General features: G+C 41.1%; 1 protein-coding gene across 1 annotated transcript in view; it reads right to left on the bottom strand.

Annotated features, from left to right (window-relative positions):
- Positions 1 to 21,073, bottom strand: part of cacna1g (calcium channel, voltage-dependent, T type, alpha 1G subunit) — a 182,819-nt gene that overhangs the window by 76,420 nt on the left and 85,326 nt on the right. The window contains 6 exon segments of the mRNA XM_069156162.1: positions 319 to 657; positions 1,886 to 2,064; positions 3,048 to 3,141; positions 12,156 to 12,221; positions 16,017 to 16,172; positions 20,167 to 20,281. Of these exon segments, the coding sequence (XP_069012263.1) occupies positions 319 to 657; positions 1,886 to 2,064; positions 3,048 to 3,141; positions 12,156 to 12,221; positions 16,017 to 16,172; positions 20,167 to 20,281 (949 nt within the window).

Genomic DNA, 21,073 nt, shown 5'->3' with positions numbered 1-21,073 from the left:
TTTCCTTTACGTAGCCAAGATGGCGACCGTTGAGGGGCAAAGTGTCCAGTGTTTCACACTTGTAGTCCAGATTTGAATACTTGTAGTGCGCTGCATGTTTCTGTACTTGTCCGTGTGAACGCACTTCTGCACTCAAAATAGTGAGTGTTAGTACACAAGTACACCGTTTGTAACGCAGCTTTAATGAGGCTGTGGAGATTTTCATATTCATTTCAGCAGTGTCCACTCTCATGACGCTCCCACTAAGGTGTCATACTCTCCAGAAAATACTAACAATTCGTCAGAGATACAAACCGCTGGTTGTTGAAGACGGTCTACCTGCAGCAGAGCATCAGGGGGCAGATCCATCGAGCTCCGGGTCTCCACGGACTCCATCCTCCTGTGCCGGGGACCTCTCTGCGACTGGGACATGGAGTCCATCCTTGCCAGGGATGCGTCATCGTCCTCCATCAGTCCGCCTTCCCCTTCTCCTCCGCCTTCCCCGTCGTCTGAGCTGGAGCCACCCTCCCCGGACAGCAGCGACCGTCGTTCTCCGGACTGCCGCTTCTGGCGCTTGTGTGAAGGGACGCGGCCCAGACTGTTCCAGCTGGACCTCCGGCTGGTCCAACCGCTGCCAGAGCTCCACGGGCCGTAAGGGGAGGCGCTCCGGGCGCTGGTCTGGAGCACGAGGGTGGCAGGAGGAGGATAGAGTGATTAAAACCAAGGAGAGAAACTACAAGAAGAACTTGATGGTAAAAGTGTTGATTTTGTGTCTTTGCCCTCCGGCTGTGCTGCTCTTTGATGCAAGTAAAGTGAGCTGAATCACACCGACTCGGCTTTGTGTGAGGTGAACTGAAGTGAGATTCACGCTGATAGACAGACAGGAGCAGATGTAGAGATCTGGACTCACTCTCTCGGGTCTTCATCCAGATCATCAGTTTGTCAAATAAAGAGTTGCAGTGGCAGCAGTAAGTAAAGTGTCGGACCGGCATACCACATTAATCATCATCAATCATTCCGACCTCGGCGCATCAGCGGGACATGCACAATGAATTCAGACAGGCACTCTGGGGAAAGCCATGTGGCAGCGAAGGTTACCTGACACTTCTTCACTCACAAGTGTTGTCATGTTGGCTTTGTGATATCCTTTAACAGGGTTATTACACATGAGAGCTCCCACATGGTTTGGAAATGTATTCAGGTGAGGGCAGTATATTATACACACAAGGACTGCCCCTCCTGCTGATAGATGGTTTTATGATCACCAATGCAAGTGGAGCCCAAGCAGTCAGAGGCTCATGTAAGATTTAGGTACAGAAATTTGAGCGCACAAACCGATTCATGTCTAAAATAACTGTTTCATGAACCCTAACGCTTGTGATTGTTCAATATTCCACTGTCTCACCCTGTGCACTTATTGTTTTAAGTCAGTACCTATTCTATGTAAGTTATCTTAATATCTCTCTTCTTTTTTTTTTTAAATGTTCCAAAACTGCATGTTTAAAAATATATATAATTTCTAACAATCACTTTGGACAATTCAATTTGCTTTATTGTTTATATGTTATAAAGTAAGAAGGCATGTTGGGAAATGTAAGGGGAGGAGCACAAGAAAAATATACACTCACCGGGGCCAGCTTCAATTAAGCCACTCTGCTGCACATATGTCTACTCAGCAAGTAAGTGAGGCACAAAAGGTGCCAACACAACACCGCCATAAAACTCTAATTAGTCTAATTGCATCAAAAGCTTTGTCAGTAAATGCAGCCAAAATAAATAAGACAAAGATTTCTGTTGTCACAATTTTTTTTCAAGAATGGATGTTAAAACAAAATCATTTTTAAAAAGTGCGTACAGATTACGTCTGACGGCGCCACAGGATGAGAATACTAGTAAGTACACTAACCGGTGATTTTTCATAGCAGGCTGGATCGATGGAGACGTTGCTGCCTCGACGGGACTCGTAGCCCAGGAGGGGGTCACCTGCCACGGGCAACTTGGGTACGGGCATGGGGGTGGCAGCAGTGTGGGTAATTAGCGGTGGAGTCAGGCTGGTCTTCAGGTCCACATGACCGTTTACAGGCACTACTTGTCAAGGAAAGAAGAATGAAGGGGATAAAAAATAGTGGGTTAGGGGCTCTGGTAGGAGTAAAGGATCGGGTGTTTTGGAGATGACCATCGTTTAATGAAAAAAAAAAAAAAAAGATAGAAGTGACCGAACAAAATAAATGGATGAATCATAGAGGTGAAGTGCTTGAGGAGTGCTTGAGGAGGTAAATCCTCAGTAACACACTACTTAAAAACGAATGCCTCATGGTGTTATTGAGCAACATGAATATTTCAACAGGGCATTAATCTTCGGGGGATGCGTGGGAGAGAATATTATGGTTAGCAGCAACACAAATACATGACACGCAGAGGGGAACGCAACTTTAATAATGCTAATTCCTCCGTCTTCCACCCTTTATCCGAAGCCTGGAAGATGTATATTAGGCTCGTCCAGCAATGTAAGCAGTTTTTTTTTTCTTCTCCAGAGCATGTGAAGGAGCGATGATACAGAACATGTGGGAGTTGTACTCAATACAGTGGCATTTCCATTGGGCTTTTCAGTCTGTGTGAACAGTAATTAGAGGGGATGGGAACTTATAAGGAATTATGGATGAGGTTGCTGTGTTGGGTTGATGCTGTGCAGGGAGACAGTCAGGCACGTGCCCAAAGAGTGTGGTCGGAAACCAAAGACAGAGAACAGGTGGGGGGATGTTTGCACAGGGTACAGTTCGAATGCCTTCGGGCTGTTCTTGCTGCTGTATCACCAACTTTTACATTCTTTTTTTTTTTTTTAAAGAACACACTGAGTAATCTGCAGGGATCTACCAAATATTAGGGAGGGAAAGTGCCAGCAGTTAACTGTTCAAACACAGATGGTACAAGTTTTGCCAAGTGTTTGTAACATGGGGCTTTAAAATATCACAGAGGGTTGGGAGTTTAGTCCTTTGCATCCCTCTTTGCAGAATCAATACGTGTTGTCTGCGTACATACTGTATGTACAGTGCATGCACGTGCCTCACCTCCAGAGGCCGATAAATCCTTCTTGCTGCCGTTCACATCCTCCATACTTCGTGTGAGGGAATTGATCTCCGAACCTGATTTAGAAGCGTCACCCTTGACAAATAAAAAAAGCACACACACAAAGTGTTACAGAAGGACACCTGTGAAAATACTGGGTTCTTGGTACAGTTAAGAGAAAGCAGGTGGGTTGAAGTTGCCTCTAAACACGGATCCCTGCTCGGCTACATCTACCTTCTGTAGCACCTCAATTCTGATTCAGATCTGACTGTGGATCAGTTGCTAGAGGCAACCTCTCTCTGTAAGCTGCTAGGTGAGGGTGTGGTCTCCCTGATCCCCGAGAGTTCGGTGCTCAAAGGGCACAGAGAGAGGTGAGAAAAAGGTTCCAGTGTTGCCATGCAAGGCGAAATCACAGAGAAACCACACTGAAACAGGAAAATGCACTTACTTTTTCTGGCCAGTATATTGAGTTCACAATAGTTTTTTTACTCGCGGTGACCCATAAACAGCTACAAAAGAGCTTCGGTGTGGTTTGTAGGTGTGTACACACACACACACACACACACACACACACTCTGAATGTAGTCCACTGAAGCGTACGACACTAAGTCAGCAACCCAGTTTGAGTTTTGTTAGAGCAGCGGAGCAGTTTATGCTTTGTTTTGTTCTCTATCATGGCTCTGGACACGTCACGTCAGAATGAGTCTATTGCACATTTAGATTTTTCACCCGTCCTCACTATCTTTCACAGACTTTTCACCAGCTCCTAAATACTCCCCTTGAGCTTCTGCTTCACGCTGCTTTCTACTTACGAACCCACTGCAGTGAACCTCAAGAGTTCCTGCTCGTATTCGCAGCACTTCGCCAGAGCCTGCAGACTCCATTAATATGTGCGAGGGTGCCAGGTGGTTGCTGGATTAATAGAATGCCGACACAGTGAGTCAGACCTCTGTGGTAGCAAAGTGAATAAACGGCGTGCAGAAAAGCCTCAGGACCTAATCACCCTGCACCTCCTTTTGAGGTAACAAATTACGTTCTTGATACTTCCCGTGAGTATTAGAGAGAGACAAAGTGGGTGCGGATATATTGCATATTGTATTTGTTTACTGCAGGCGTGTTGGGGATGGAGACACCAATTTGCATTTTTTTTATTTATTTATTTGTGTGCCCCAGACTGATTTTCCTCGACCCGTGAAGTATCGGAGAATTATGTAAAGAGAGTGGATGCTAATGAACTGGCAGGCCAATCAACTCAGGGGCTACTTGGAATCTCCCTCAGCCGCCGTGCTCATCACGTTGCTGCATCGACGTAAAGTATTTAACAAACTGCTTCAGTCCTATTTAAATATCCTGGCACAACAAAACATGAAGCCCCTGGATATGTTTTTTAGTCACTGTAGCAGTAGTTTAGAAGTTGTCATGGAGTAATAGTGGTTTTAGTGTCTAGTCACAGGATGTGGTGTGGTGTGCTTCAAGGGCCCATTTTGGGCCCATTTCTATTTTTCCTTTACACACTTCAACTGAAACACATTTTTTGTAAACATGGCTTTGCTCTTCTCCGGTTGTACCTGCCAGTTAGACTGACCTCATTGTGCTGTTTTCTTTGTGGTTTTCTATGTTGGATATTTACAAATTCCCTTCAACCTAACACCAGTAAAACAGAAATCTTTGTTAGTGGATCCCAGTGCAATAATTTTTTTCTTTGAAAACAGAAAGAGGCCTGTTGCAAGAAATATTGGCATTTTATTTAAAAGTAATTGTAATATGAACATCATACCACAATCATTTTTAAGTGATCTTAAAACTATTTCAAAAATATAAACTACTTGAACTTGTACCTCATCATGCCTGAACTATTGCAACAGCCTTTCCTCTTGTCTCAGGCAAAAATTAATTGATTGATTTCCAACAGAACTCCACTACACAACTTTTATCCAGAACTAAGATATTACATTACACTGGCTTCCACTATATTTTAAAATGTATTTTAATGATGACTTTTAAGGTTCTTCCTGGGCATGATACTTGCTATATTTCTGACCTCTCTGTAGCCGTAGCCCATCTGTTCCAGACCTGTCTTAAAAACCAAGGGGACGAACCATTTTGCAGTCACAGCTTTAGATATTTGATTTTATAAGTTTTATGTTTGCTTCCATGTGTGAAGCACTTTGTAACTTATTACTGATTGAGCAGAAGTGTTGCAGGATTGAAGGATCGGGACTAGCTTCTCTTTAGCTATGCTGTAGAAATGTTTGATCACAAACGTTACACCACGGACAAATGTTCACACTTCCACCAACACGCAGACGTACTAAACACACAGCCAACACCCACAACAACCACTATTTATCACGAGACATTAAACAAACCAAAATAGTTTCAACCACTGTGCGACTCCTCTCCAACAGGTCTCATCCACCCACTCATAATCGATCAGAAAGGACAGCTGTGATAGGACACAACCAGTGGAGGATCGGCAGCATTAAGAATGGTGGGTATTTATCTTTCCATTTTTACAGGGAACGGCTGTTTTAGTTCCTGCTGAGCAGGTCAGACGGGAGCTTGTATCTACAGCAGCCTCCGGTCAGTGTGACAGATTGTGTGTGTCTACTCAGACAAATGGAGGGCAGGACAGAGGTTTTTGTTGTGACAGCCTTGCGGTATAACTATAATGATCCGACCTGGCAGGACCAGGTGACGAGTGACCGAACAACCCGACCCTCACCTCTGCTTTCTGAGGCGTTTAAAAGGAATTGACCGAGGTTTTGAAAAGTTGACTGGTTTGTCAGTTTACCCACTGAGAACTAGTACTGGACGCATAAACATGATCGTGATTCATTCATTTGTCCTTCATGGACTAGGATTTATGGTTCTTAATTCAAAGGCCTACTACACATAAGAAATGTGTTGAGCAGGTGTGTTCAGAGAAAAGGTGAGGGTCATTTTCGAGGCCTTGTAAGCATTTAAATTAATGAAAAAGACAGCCAGCAGGTATGGGTACACATAAAACTGGCCCAGGGCAGCACAAAGTGAGGTCAATAGATGTCTCCTTGTGAACGTTTCAGTGTGGTCAATAATTTAGCTTTGATGCTCGGGCTTTAATCTCGCATTTCATCAACATACATAAATTAAATTGGAGGCTGTTTATAAAAATGGACGTAGCTTCCAGGTCAGGAAAGAGAAGCTAGTGTGGAAATATCTGAAAGGTTAAAACCACTGAGGGCTGCTGGAGGGTGGCTCCAAAAAGCCTCTAGCTCCATAGACTCAGATTTAACTTCTCATGAAGTAAAAGTCAATTACTTTTCTTCACAAGTCATTTCATAATCAGTGTTCTGGTGGACCGTCTGAAAATAATTCCATAATTATTTAGATATTAGGCCTCAAAAAACGGCATGTTTGGGGGAGTGTCTGGTTTTTATTGACACGTATGAGCAATAGTCACGTTGACTGTACAGGGTAGACAGGCATAGTGTCCTCAGGTTGTCGGTCAGATGCTTTAGCTAAAAAAAAAAAATGGTAACGGTCAAAATGCCAGACTTGGGGCTTCAAAACGGTCATGGCAGGTAGCCGGTCGAGACGAAAGGAAATTAAAAATTAAAAAAGCACTAAAAAATAATAAAGTTTGTGGTGAGCTCTGATGGAAGTTTTGCTTTTTCTTTTCTCTGAACACAACTTACTGAGTGTTTCTTGTGCTGTAAAGCAAAATATATTATTCAGAATTTGTAAAGTGATGTTAATTTTCTGCTGCTCACAACTCTCCGGTGTGGCTGGAAAACTACTGCATCAATGTACAGCAGATAAAAACATGCTGTTACTTATAAAGAGAAACTTGATCACTTAAAAAAAAAAAAATTGATTAACCATTTCTTTACAGAAATATAATTAAATATGAATTCATAAGTTCTTTAATGGATACAAATATTTAACAACTGCTATAACAAACCAGGTATTTGTTAGACATCCTAATCCAGTCTTGTATTTTCTAATCCAACCTAATCTATGTGCAGCGGTCGTATAACCTTTCATATATCTACAGGTGGTATTAGCAGGTCGATACAGACAGAGTAGTTTAAGCCGCCCAATTCTGACCCACCATGTCAAAAAGACCAACCTGACCTAATATCTGATCAGCCCTAATCCTTCTATTTGTCAGAGGTGCACGGTGTCATTTAGAAACCCGCTGTCAGCCAGCGGCTGCGCTCGATGAAACTACATCAGACTGCGACGGGGAGATAAATGCCGCACCGACCTGATTCTGATCTGATAAATTCCCTTCTCTTTCTCTCTGTTGCTGTTTTCTCTCACGTTGTCGGTCCTCTCTGAGTTGTCTCTCTGAGTTGTCTTCTCAGCATGTTTCTTTTACTCTCTCTCTTTTTTCTTTTTTTTCTACCCATTCCCTTACTAATTTAAACAACTTCCTCAATTCATATTCAGCTGCCAGACAACAAATCCTCTAAAAAAAAAATCCTCTAAAAAAAGATTCAGCAAGCAAACTTCAGTTTTCAACTACAGTTTCAAAAGAAAAGACAACTTTTTTCTTATTTTTTTACATTTCCAGATTAATTACTGGTACAAGGGGCCATCAGCAGAAAACTGACGGTGCACGTTAGGCATGTTGGAGTTGATTATACAGCTGGGTGGGGGAAGGTGTCCTCACCCTGCATTAGACAACAAATATTTCATCAGAGAAAGGGAAGGTGGGGATAAAAGCTCTAGAAGCAAGGGGTCTGGACTCGAGGGAAATCCGTGGTCCTGAAATAGCTGGATTGTTTGGATAGCTTGTTTACACTCTGCCACCCCAATTTGGGCATGGTGGTGGGAGCAGGAGATGGGCCAGACTAGCTGCTGATAGCCAGACAATAATAGACACCAGCAGCACACGGGGGGATCTCAATTACATTGCTTCAAAAAGGGTGTAAATGGGAGGCCGAGGGTGGCTGTTGATAGGAGGAAGAAGAGTAATTGTTTCTATCTGTGTGTGTGTGTGTGTGTGTGTGTGCGCGCCCACCAAAATTGTAGCCTACCACAGCTGCTTTCAAGACTCATCAGTCCAGAATTGGATTTACTCGTGCTAAACCATAAACTACCACCGAGGCCGGAATGACATCCACAACAGTACACTTTTTATCCATGGAAGTCCAGTGCCGTAAATACTGAAAAAAAAAAAAAAAACTCCATCAAACTGCAATTTCTTTTTCCATCTCAGCATGGGTGACATTTAAATCAAACTTTTAAAACCCAATTTCCACTGTTTTGAAATAGATTTTTCATATAGAATTACAACCAAGGTAAAAATGAAATGAAGGATCGTTTTCAATTTTCAATTTGTTTCCTAACGTAGACAATGACAACTCTTATTGGCGCATTTTGGCTGATTTGTAGTGAAAAATCACGAGATTGTACTTTGAGGTCAATGCTAAGGTCAGTATGCTAACATACTCAGTGATAATGCTAAAATGCTGATGTTTATTAGGTGTAATGTTGAGCATATTAATTTCAGCATGTTAGCATGCTAATGTTGCTGATGAGCAGTAAAAACAAAAGCAGAGCTGTAGCTGACGGTAAGTTTTGCAGTTCATGCTTTTTGCATGATATTTGGTCATAAATATCATCACTGCCATGAAAATGACAAAGCTGAATGATAGTTTGACTTTGTTTTTGTTGTGATTTGATGAAGTAATTCCATGGTTGCCAGCATAGACTTCCATAGATAGCTATCATATACATGTATGCAACATTTACAGTGCACAGACGGAGATAACGGAGGAACATAAAACGAATAACAGGTTTGACTGTTTTACTTCTGTTCAATGTTTTGCAGCACTTTCTATGGAAGCAAATTCCTGCCACGACATTAAAAGAAAAAAATGGATCAGTATGACATTAGAAATGTTAAAAGTTTGTTATAACCAAACATTTTTCAGGTTAAAACATCACATTTTTATTATAACGATATATACTAGTTATCGTTATAATGTGATAAGTTGGTCTCTAGCAGAGGAGATATTTCCGGCTGAGAAACAGCGCCACACCCAGAGGGTCGGATTCATTTTCCCTTTTGTTCAGCCTGATTCATTTTAAATATTTCTAAGTGTGTGCATACTCATCACAATATGATCAAGCATGCAATTCATTAACCCAAACAAGAGGGAGAACTTGATAGAATCATGTAAATTAGCCATATTCCTCAACTTATCATTTCACCACAATGTTTCTCTCAATCATAGCTTTTACGCAATAACAATATAAGTTATTTGAAATAGTATGTCTTGTTAAAACATGGAAAACATGTCTTAACATGAAAAATGTCTCGTTGGAACAATTAACTGTTCACGTTATAATGTGATACAAAGCCGTTGTTCTTTTTTTGGCGTAGCAACAATTTGCTTCCATACAAAGTGCTGCATGACATCAAACAGAATCCGCTAAATAGTATATTGTTATAACAATAACGTGAAAGTATTTTGTTATAACACACAATAAACGTGTTTTAATGTCAAAAACGTTTTGCTATAACTAAACTTTTCACTTTATAACTTGATACTGATCTGTTTTTCTTTCTCTGGCTTGGCAGTCATACTCTTCCATAACTTTGGGAAGCTTGTTTTTGTATTTCAAGGTGCTTTTATGTGTATATAAAAACTGATTTGACTTGACAGTTGGCTTTACTCCAAATCTCCACGTCAAGGTCAGGACCACCCTGGTTGAGCAGCTAAATTTCAACCAAATATGAAGAAGCTGAAAACACTCTGGAACATGTTGCCATTAGAAAAGTCCTGGATCCTATTATTAGTATTCAGTGGTGTCAAATTAGAGGACAAGACTTACAACCATCTGTTTTTCAAAAGCCTCATTTCACTGAATGTGCTGTCCGTGCCATAAGACATAAGGGTCTTCCCTGAGTCACGCAAACACAGTTGAACCCCATTTATGAGCTCTCATCGTCTGGTCCGACAGGATTTATCGGGCAGTGTCGGGTCCACCCAAAACTCATCCCCCCCCCCCCCCCCCCTCTCTTCTTCACTTCTTCTTCTAGCCAGATAAAACAGAGACTACGAGGGGGAGAGTTTTGGCAGCGTCGGTGCAGCGTTTTCTTATCCGGAGGCTGGAAAGAAAGAAGTGAGCGGTGGAGGGCTGATGGCAGGTGAGCAGTCAGCATGAGGTTTGATGAGGAGTCTGCTCTTCAGAGCGGACAAAGATGTAAGAAAACACACACACACACACACAAATCAAAGTGATACAAGAGCTGAAGCACTTATTTGTCTCTCCTCTACTCCTCTGAGCATTCACTCGGTGATGCGGTTAGCCTCAGCAGCATGGGCATCATGCAGGATGCAGGTTAGAGGACTTTCAGATGATGTCACACATCGTCTGGCAGCCATTTTGGAGGTCTTTAACTTTTGGTTGACCATCAACTGTTTTATTTTACACAGTTAATCAGAAAGAGACTGCCTGTTTGGTGGTAATGAAATCATTCGCATTTGAATACAGTTATCTTTTTAACATAATTTGAAGAATTAAAAAGGGCCAGCGCACTAAAAAAAAAAAAAAAAAAAAAAAAAAGAAAGAAATCTTTTCATTGTCCCCCAGTGGTTAACTTTTAGTTTTGTTTTAGAAGACCGCTGACAGTCAAAAACTAATGTACTTATCAACACTGAGATATATTTGGATTTGGCATATATACTGTCTTTTCATTTTGTTGGTCATAATTGTCACTTGAGTCGTTGTTTTATTTACAGTTTGTAGCGGTTGTTTGTTTATGTCTGTTTTATTGTATTGGGGTGTTGTATTATGTGTTTTAACACTAAAAAGCTTTAGTATGTACGAGGACATCAAATTAGCTTTAGCTAAGGCTCCCATATACATCAGTTGCATTTTATTAAAATGTATAAATGTATACAAGTATGAATGTTGTCAATAACCAAAAGACTTGCAGAGTTTCCATAGCGACACTAGAAATTGTTTGGTCAAATGTAATTCTCCCATTGTCTGTTACTTCCAAGGACTTGACAAAGAGCAGGAGTTGTTACTCTTAGAAGTATTTTGAGTGTAAATTAAAATGTCCTTTTCCCACGTCCAGACAATCCTGTTTTTAAATAGAGTTTGGTGTAGCAGATGGCTTTAAATACTGAAAAAGAGTGTGTCTGAAGATGTTTTCTCACTTTTCAGAAGATTCAACTTGTCATCCCATCTACACTTTACACAAATAAATTTAAACAACTCAGACTTTCAAAGTTAGTTGATAACTTTGTGGAAAAGAAAAACTTGAATTAGTGCCATAATTCAAAGTTTTGTTCCTCAAAGTTTTAGGCACACTTTTAGCAAACAGTGCATTTCAAACCTCTTCAGCTTAACTTCACTTCAAATTGGACTCAGACTTGGACTTGTCTTTCATTAAAATTGATTGGGATTTCAGCTCTGTTGAATCTATGACACTCGAGGGATTTACCTTCTCTACAAAGGCTACGTTTTAGCTTTCCTCTGCCATTAGCGGCTCATGAAACGGAATTTTATACTACTTAACCTAAATGTTTCTTACAGAAAGGCCCCGTGAGAATAATAATACCTTTGCACTTTTTTAAAAAAGGAACATGGATATTTGCAGCTGCTCATCTTTTGTACCCATAATTCACCCGAGAGAGTTGGATGTCCATTCAAGCCTTGGAAAAGCTCCCACGTCAGTACTCTATCGGATTGGATTGGCTGCAGCGAAGAAATCAAAGCTACTATGAATAAAATTGAACACACAGCACAGCGCAATACCACCAGGGGCAAATTAGAAAAGAGGTTTGTTTTGTAATTTGGTTAAAATGTCCCTTTAAGGCATTTGTATAATGTCTCAGATCAAATCACAAACTGTTTAATCAGCTAAAGCAAACTGACACCAAAAAGCAAATGTTAGTAAAGGAAAACTCTTTCATCGTCCAATCGGTGATGAGCAGTACGTCTGCAAGTGAACTTTGAGCTGTAGCCGCTGAGAGACCTGTGGCATCACCGCAAAGCCTCCGTATAGGGTAGGATGAGGAGAACGGGTGGGGAGGGAGGGCTGAGGGGGGGGTAGTCAATTAAATAGTAGGGGAGGGAAGGCAGAGCTGCAGTGCTGTACATACCCCTGATTCTACAGGCAGCTGAATTAGGCTCGGCTGGGCATGCAAGTCCTCCCGCTTGGACACTTCCTATTAGTGGAAGTGATCGGTGCAGCCGGACAGGAGAGGGAGGCGCACACAGGAAAAGAGGCACAGAGGTGAGAGGTGGAACAACGGGCAGTAGACAAGAGCAGAGAGAGAACGTTAAAAAGGAGATTCAGCCTGCTCAGAACATCTGGGACTCTCCCATGCAACAGAACATATCAAAAAGCAACTGTCCCGCGTCACAGTGTGCAGACGTGTGCTGCACATGTGCACGTCCAGCAACTCTGAACTACTTAAAGCATCCGGACAGTAAGAAAGTGAAGCACAGCCAAGGTTTTATCCTCCATCGATTGTGGGGCATCATTGGTTCAGGAAGCAGACATGAAAATGATCCTGACATATATATATATATATATTCAATGACTGCGCATGTACAACTATGCATCGTTCAGGACACGTTGTGCTCGGCATGGAAGCATTCCCCTGCATCCAACACATACGGTGGAGATGTGCGTGTCGGGGTGTGAAATGTATGTTTATCGTCACAGTGAGAGGTGCAGTAAAAAAGAAGAACACGTTCGGTCTCTCTTCTGTTAAAAGGTTTCCATAAAGAGACAAATCGGTCGGGTTGCACTCTCTGCAGAGGATATTGGATTCTGTTACTTGGATGCGGTGTCACAAACTGACAGAGACACAATGAGAAAAACAAAACAAAAGAAGAGCAGTAGAGTACGGAGGTGATGCATAGGATGGAGGACGGAGTTAAGTCAAGGAAATAAAAGCAGGCAAATGTGACGGTATGACATGATTTCCCCTCTGCCATTATTTCCAAAGCAATATGGACATTAGTTGTGTGTGTGTGTGTGTGTGTGTGTGTGCGTGCGTGTGTGTGTGTGTGCGTGCGTGCGTGCGTGTGTGTGTGTGCGTGCGTGCGTGTGTGTGTGTGTGTGTGCGTGCGTGCGTGCGTGTGTGTGTGTGTGGGTGTCTAGGCACCACAGCCGTATATCTCCCCTGACTTGGCTCACGTCATTCAAGTGCTGGTTACCTAGCAACCCTGACGCAGAGAAAGTTTGGCCGACTAAAAATAAACTTAGCGTTTGCAGAAAAGGATGGAAAGTTGAAGAAAGGAGAGGAGAGCGAGAATTAAGCCGACAGCGTTGTGATAATAGAGAAGACACCGAGGGAGAACGAGACTTTAGGGGTTTACACATTTGGTCGGGGTATTTTTTGTTTCAAAACTTCTTTCTCCTACTGTTTGGTTCACTTTTATTCATATTTGGAAAACTGCACTGAAGTCAAACTTGAATCATAATTCACCTTGTATTTTTTAATGTTAGGAAATACATTCATTCTGCAGTACTGTGCTACATATCATTAGCTTTTAGCAGCTAAGTTATTCAGTTTCTTTATAATGGTAAATTGTGTTGTTAAGCTCATAGTTAAGTCACTGTAACTGACATTTTGGCCATTTGGGGTAAATAGAGACACACTCTACACACAATACTGACATATGGTGAGGCTGATGCATCGCAACATTAACATTCATTTGGAGCCACGTTTCATCACTGTTCATTCTTTTTGAACTCTAATCAGGCTCTTTCACCGCTAAATGCTCCGTTATGTTCGTCATGTACTTGATAACTTTGTCTTTCTATCCTTTTGTGTTGGCCGGGCGGTGAATCGTGGAATGTAGAGCTTTTTAGCTGAAAATAACATTTGTGACTCCAGAGATGAGTAATACAGCTCTATGGATTCATACTGTAACTAAGTCAACAACAATTAGTCATGTGATATTTTGTTATTATGAAAATATAAACTAAAGCTGGGAAAGTTCAAACTTGTCAACCTAGCCTGCTAATTTGAACCCTTTTTGGCATCGTCACTTCGTTAGCATTAGTCATCCTTACGGGCAAAGTTGTGGTGACGACAAGTGAGTAAACCGCTCACAAAGCAGCGCTCGTACCGCGGCACTTTTTATGACACAATGTGGTTTGTTTTCCAACATATAAATTACAAACTAAGTCGAGGATTAACAGTCCAACAACAGGAGCAACATTGTCAGTAGATGGGTTTTCACTCAAAGTTCGAAAAACTTCCCAGCACATTGTGTCTCCACTGCAAGGCCAAATCCCAGGAAGGTTAAAGCATATTAGTCTGCCGATAAATCAAAAGCGCAACAGTCTTAAAATTCCCTCTGAACGTCATTCTCTGCCAAAATGGACAACAAAACCTGGACTCCGGCATCGGTTGTTAAATCTCTTGGTACGCTCCATCCTGATTATTATATCCCATAAACTTCAAGCAAACATTTTGGATTATAACAATGCTGGAGAAAGCCCACTTGGACATTCAGTACTACCCCCCAAGCAGGGACTTGTTCAAATGTAGACCTTGCCTCCTCAAAAGGTTCCTGTTCTCCAAGCAGAGTCGCCAAGACTGACACTCATAGATAAACACTAATGTCAGGGGTTCTTTACACAGAAGTATATTCAACTTACATAAATCATTTTTATAAAAAATAAATCATTTTTAGGTTGAGTTTAAGAAGTCAGCAGAAGTGCATTCATTCGGTTTTGGCCTCCGTACGGAGCCGTCATCTTCAGCAGTTTGGGTAAACCCAATTCTGCATGTGATTCCTTTCACCGCAGTCACGCACTTCGTATTTGTACAGCAGAAAAGCGAGAGAGCAGAAGAAGCCCAATTCCAATTAATCCATATTTTATTAGGCTGTCAGCCTTTCTCTCTGCCATCCCTCATCTGTTCTCGGTCCCTTTCAGCCGAAGAGCTAAAGAGCGTCAGAGATCAAAGCATAGGTGCTGTCACCCCTTAAAGGAAGAGCGGTGAGGCGGGGGGGGGGGGGCATGTAGACAGGCAGGGATAGACTGGATACTTGTGTGATTTACTCTCTCCATCTCGCCTCACCCTCCATTCCTTTCAGTCACTCTGTCTGTGTCGAATAAAGCGAAGAGGTCTCTCAATGAGTTTTAACTCCTTTCCTTCCAGTGGCCCTGAAACTCCTTTTCCCCCAGCTCGAAACAACAACCCTTAATCCACCTTCTTCTCTTTCTTTTTTACTGCCTCTCGCTCTTTTCTTGTCTCCGAGTCGAACGACAAGCATGGCGCGGTGCTGGATAACATATCACTTTTGTTTTATGACATAAAACATGTGTACTAAGGAGAGGAAAAGAAATAGGGGGGTAGGCATGAAAAGAACGTATCCGAGCAGGAGACTGATGAAACGGGGGATTTGGCGACGTGGGTTGATGCACAGTCTAGTCTAGCGGACATACTTTTCTGATGATGTAGTTTTTATGGCGCTGGAAAATAAGCAGAACAATAATGAGGATGACTGCTGAGATAGTGGGGAAGAGTGGGAGGAGGAGGAGAGGCTGACAGAAAAAAAGGAGATGAAGATGAAGAGAAGAGGGAAAATTGAGACGTGTGATCTCATGTCCTCATATAACCTCGCTGCAAAGAGTGCAAGGAAAGGTAGGCTACAGGTTAATGCCTACGGTGTTCATGAATTTATGTGCGTGTTGGTGTGAATGAACACCCGTCCATTAGTGTTATGTTGAGCCTGCACTGAAAAATAAGCACCTCATCAAGTATTAAAACCTAATTTTTACTGGAAAAGAAAAACAATTACAGACCTGGAAGCAAGCAAGATCAAGTTGACCTAAACTCATACACAAGTCAGATTTCTTTCTCAAAGCTTTTAGGGAGGAAAAAAAAACAAGATATAATTTCTGACTCGATACAGAGGCAGCATAATTTGAGCTGTATTTTTGTTTGTTTCTGGTACATATGGTTTCAATTTTTTTTTGCATAGCAACGTTGTACCTCTGTCTGGAATCCCTCGACCAAGATGGCGACCAGCAAGTTGAAGAGGACATAATTGCCAAAGGTCATGAGGGCGATGAAGTAGAGGGCGGCTATAGGAGTAGTGGAGGCCATGCCGTTGTATAACACCTTGTTCCAGTCCTCCTGGGTTAAGATCTGGAGAGGGAGCGGAGGAGAGGGAAAGAGAAAATTGGAAAATGCAAAATTGTTGTGGCACAATTGCTCTGGCAGTTTAACAGTACTTGATAGATAATTGCACGTCCCACGTTGAAACTGTTTCGACACCAGTCAAGTTTTCAATTCTCACAAGTACATGCAGTACACAATGTTAATGGAGGCATTGCAATTCTTTTTAACAGTGGGTCCGTGATTTCAGGTGGAGAAAGTCAAGAGTAAGCTTTTCATTTTGAGCCAGGAACCACCTTTTTAGCACAATTTACCGACTCTGTTGTTGACATTTTTACTAGCTGGCGAGGTAACTTGTTTAGTTAATGTTAGCTCGGTGAGTTGGTTGAAAACACTGTGTCCATCTCATTTTTCATTCGCAGCTGGCTTGTTTTAAAATGAGGATCTTGTAGAGGGTCTAAAAGTCACGGGGATGAGGAAACAGTACTGATCTAGCATACCCTTGTTTGTTTGCTGAGCTTATATAGTTGCTCATATTTTGAAAGAGTTACTTTTAATGTTACAGAAACACAAGTACAAACTTTAGTAAATGTAATACTACCTTGGTTAATATTACCTGCTGTTTAAAATCCAGACAGAGCCGCTAACGTTAGCCCAAACTCTGATAGCTTGCACATGATGGGAAAATACTACACAATTAATGTCGTAATTGTAACGTCATCTGTAAACCCACAAACTAATGTAGCTATTTAATGAAATGCACTTTAGCTTGGCTTGGAAGTAACATTGGGTTGGAGAGTAGCTAGAAAGCTAATTAGCCAAAAATGCTCCCACTTCAAGCCGATGTATAGCAGCATTACTGGAAGAACTTCTGGGTTCTGTTCCAGAAGTAAGAAAACCAAATTCACCAACAATTATAACTACACTAAAAACTAAAAGAAAACAGATGTTTGTTTTGTGTTTAGATAAGATAGACAGATGGATGGATGGATGGATGGATGGATGGATGGATAGATAGATAGATAGATAGATAGATAGATAGATAGATAGATAGATAGATTAGATAGATTAGATAGATTAGATAGATAGATAGATAGATAGATAGATAGATAGATAGATAGATAGATAGATAGATAGATGGATAGACGGATGGACGGATGGACGGATGGACAGATGGACAAATAGACAGATAGATAGATAGATAGATAGATGGATGGACGGATGGACAGATGGACAGATGGACAGATAGATGGACAGATAGATAGATAGATAGATAGATAGATAGATAGATAGATAGATAGATAGATAGATAGATAGATAGATAGATAGATAGATAGATAGATAGATAGATAGATAGATGGATGGACGGATGGACGGATGGACAGATAGACAGATAGACAGATAGACAGATAGATAGATAGATGGATGGACGGATGGACAGATGGACAGATAGATAGATAGATAGATAGATAGATAGATAGATAGATAGATAGATAGATAGATAGATAGATAGATAGATAGATAGATAGATAGATAGATAGATAGATAGATAGATAGATAGACGGATAGACGGATGGACGGATGGGCGGGTGGACGGATGGACAGACAGATAGATAGATAGATAGATAGATAGATAGATAGATAGATAGATAGATAGATAGATAGATAGATAGATAGATAGATAGATAGATAGATAGATAGATAGATAGATAGATAGATAGATAGATAGATAGATAGATAGACGGATGGACGGGTGGACGGATGGACAGATAGATAGATAGATAGATAGATAGATAGATAGATAGATAGATAGATAGATAGATAGATAGATAGATAGATAGATAGATAGATAGATAGATAGATAGACGGATGGACGGATGGACGGATGGACAGATGGACAGATAGACAGATAGATAGATGGATGGACAGATGGACAGATAGATAGATAGATAGATAGATAGATAGATAGATAGATAGATAGATAGATAGATAGATAGATAGATAGATAGATAGATGGATAGACGGATGGACGGATGGACAGATGGACAGATAGACAGATAGATAGATGGATGGACAGATGGACAGATGGACAGATAGATAGATAGATAGATAGATAGATAGATAGATAGATAGATAGATAGATAGATAGATAGATAGATAGATAGATAGATAGATGGACGGACGGACGGACGGACGGACGGACGGACGGACGGACGGACGGACGGACGGACGGACGGACAGACAGACAGACAGACAGACAGACAGACAGACAGACAGATAGATAGATAGATAGATAGATAGATAGATAGATAGATAGATAGATAGATAGATAGATAGATAGATAGATAGATAGATGGATAGACGGATAGACGGATGGACGGATGGACAGATGGACAGATGGACAGATAGACAGATAGATAGATAGATAGATAGATAGATAGATAGATAGATAGATAGATAGATAGATAGATGGACGGATGGACAGATGGACAGATAGATAGATAGATAGATAGATAGATAGATAGATAGATAGATAGATAGATAGATAGATAGATAGATAGATAGATGGACGGATGGACAGATGGACAGATGGACAGATAGATAGATAGACAGATAGACAGATAGATAGATAGATAGATAGATAGATAGATAGATAGATAGATAGATAGATAGATAGATAGATAGATAGATAGATAGATAGATAGATAGATAGATAGATAGATAGATAGATAGATAGATAGATAGATGGATGGACGGATGGATGGACGGATAGACGGACAGACAGACAGACAGACAGACAGACAGACAGACAGACAGACAGATAGATAGATAGATAGATAATGTTGGATATTCAATATTCAAATCGTAGCTACATTTAACAAACATCATTCACCAGAAGCCATATGAGTGAAACAACCCTGTTTGACAGAAGAGGTTAGTCCATGAGCGCCTCATAGGAGACGTTTTTTGACAGCAGATTACAATGAGAACGCATCGAAGAGTCTTATGGATATGGACAAACCAATAATGCAAGTGGCCACACTTTCTTTCATTGGAGCGGTAGCCTTTAACTTTGTGAAAATCTCAAAGGTGTTCCCTCCTATTAGTAGTAGACGGCAATTTATTTGAGAATATGAAAAGTAACCCAGGAACATACTGCTCATTTTCACAAGGCCCCATAAAAAAAATGGATGTGGATATTTATTGTTGATGATAATCAAAGTTTAAAAACTCACTTACTACCGTCAATGTTATCACCACACCTCACCCTGTTTATTCAGGCGGTGGCCGACCATCTGGAGTTACAGTTGCTAAGCAATGATTTGTGACATTGTAGCGGTTGTGTGTTGATGAAAATGTATTCATTTGGAAAGACACGACACTGAACTCTAAAAGCTTTCATCATGTGTTGATTGAAGCCACATTGTAACTCTCTGAGAACATATCAGAATAATGTTGTGTCGAGAGACTGGCTGACACTTTACATCATCCCCGATCAAATGTTTCACTGAATTATACATGGTTACTATATTAAGAGTGATATATGCTGGACCCCACAGAGGAACCTTTAGTTAATTCATGAATCCAAGTTGACATGATGCAAGACAAAAAACTATGTGAGATACTTTGAAACGGAAATTAGATAAGTGGAAGAAAATGAGTGCGATACATAAAGGCAAGTCTGGAAGGGAGGGAACGAGGGAGGCAGGGAGGAAAGTGAAGAAAATTTGATTTGATATATTTTATTTACTACGGGAGGAAATTGTCTTTTCAGGCTCTGAACAGGGACAGGTTCAGTCATCACCCATGAAGCAGGAAGGTTTTTAGTTGGCTTGAGGGCACTCCAATAGGTACAATCTGATCACAGGAAGTCCAAGCTTCCTGGATAGACGAGGAGGTTCTAATAAACTTTTAATGTCTCAACAGACTTTAAAGACAGCCATAAAGCTGCAGTTAAATTGTCCTAACACAGTTAAATGTGACTATTTAACAGTCAGGGGAAGGGGAGAGGGTTTATGCTCACCTGGAAGACAGTCACAATGGCCCAGAGAAGCGAGTCAAAGTTCTTCCTGTCTGGCACGGTGTCTCCATCCTTCTCCGACCCAAACTTACAACCAAACAGATGCATCCCCAGGATACTGACACAGGAGGGAGGGAGGGGGAGAAGAGGGGAGTGGGGAGGGGACGGGACGGGAAAAAACAAACAGGAAAAGGAGGGATAAATGTTTACATCAGGCCAACTCATTAGATACCGAACAAATAAACTGAAATTATTGGCAAAAAGGACTCGTTCTGACTCTCCTGTACTGATTACAGCGCTGCACTGCTGCAGAATAACATTGATGGGAACTTCTACACAGAAGATTGTTACACGTAAGCTTAAATTCAAATATTCACAAAGTTTGTGAGCAGAAAAAATGGCATAGATAACAACATATATGAAGCACTGCCCTTTATTGGGTCATATCAGGCGGCCCATCATGCATTGAGGCAGAAATGCTGCCAAGATAAGGGAATGGTCATGGTGTGTTTGTACCAGGTTAAGTTCAGCACCATGGAGAGCGACACAAACCAAGGCAAGTGACACCTCGTGTATTTTCTAAGATCACTGACAACTAATTGGCAGTAATTATATTTAAAGGAAAAGTTCAACAGTATTTGGCTGCTTTTTTCTTAAAAGTGGGAAAATAAATCAAAACTGGAGGTTAATTAGCTTAGCTTAGCTTAGCATATTGTACGCGAAGAATATTTTGATTTATTTTTTGATTTTGATTTTATACACTTTATTAATCCCCGAGGGGAAATGGCTAGCTTGGCTCCGTTTGGATCACAAAATCCACCTCCAAAGCTCACTTACTAATATCTTGCATGGTTGCATAAGGGAGGTATGTGCTGTATTAGCTTGCTGGCCAGCTAACGTTGATCAATTC

This window comes from Embiotoca jacksoni, unplaced genomic scaffold (assembly GCF_022577435.1).
Source record: "Embiotoca jacksoni isolate LCO1_2020_lvr unplaced genomic scaffold, fEmbJac1.0.p SCAF_20, whole genome shotgun sequence".
Lineage (NCBI taxonomy): Eukaryota > Metazoa > Chordata > Actinopteri > Embiotocidae > Embiotoca > Embiotoca jacksoni.
This window is presented reverse-complemented; position numbering and strand designations above follow the sequence as displayed.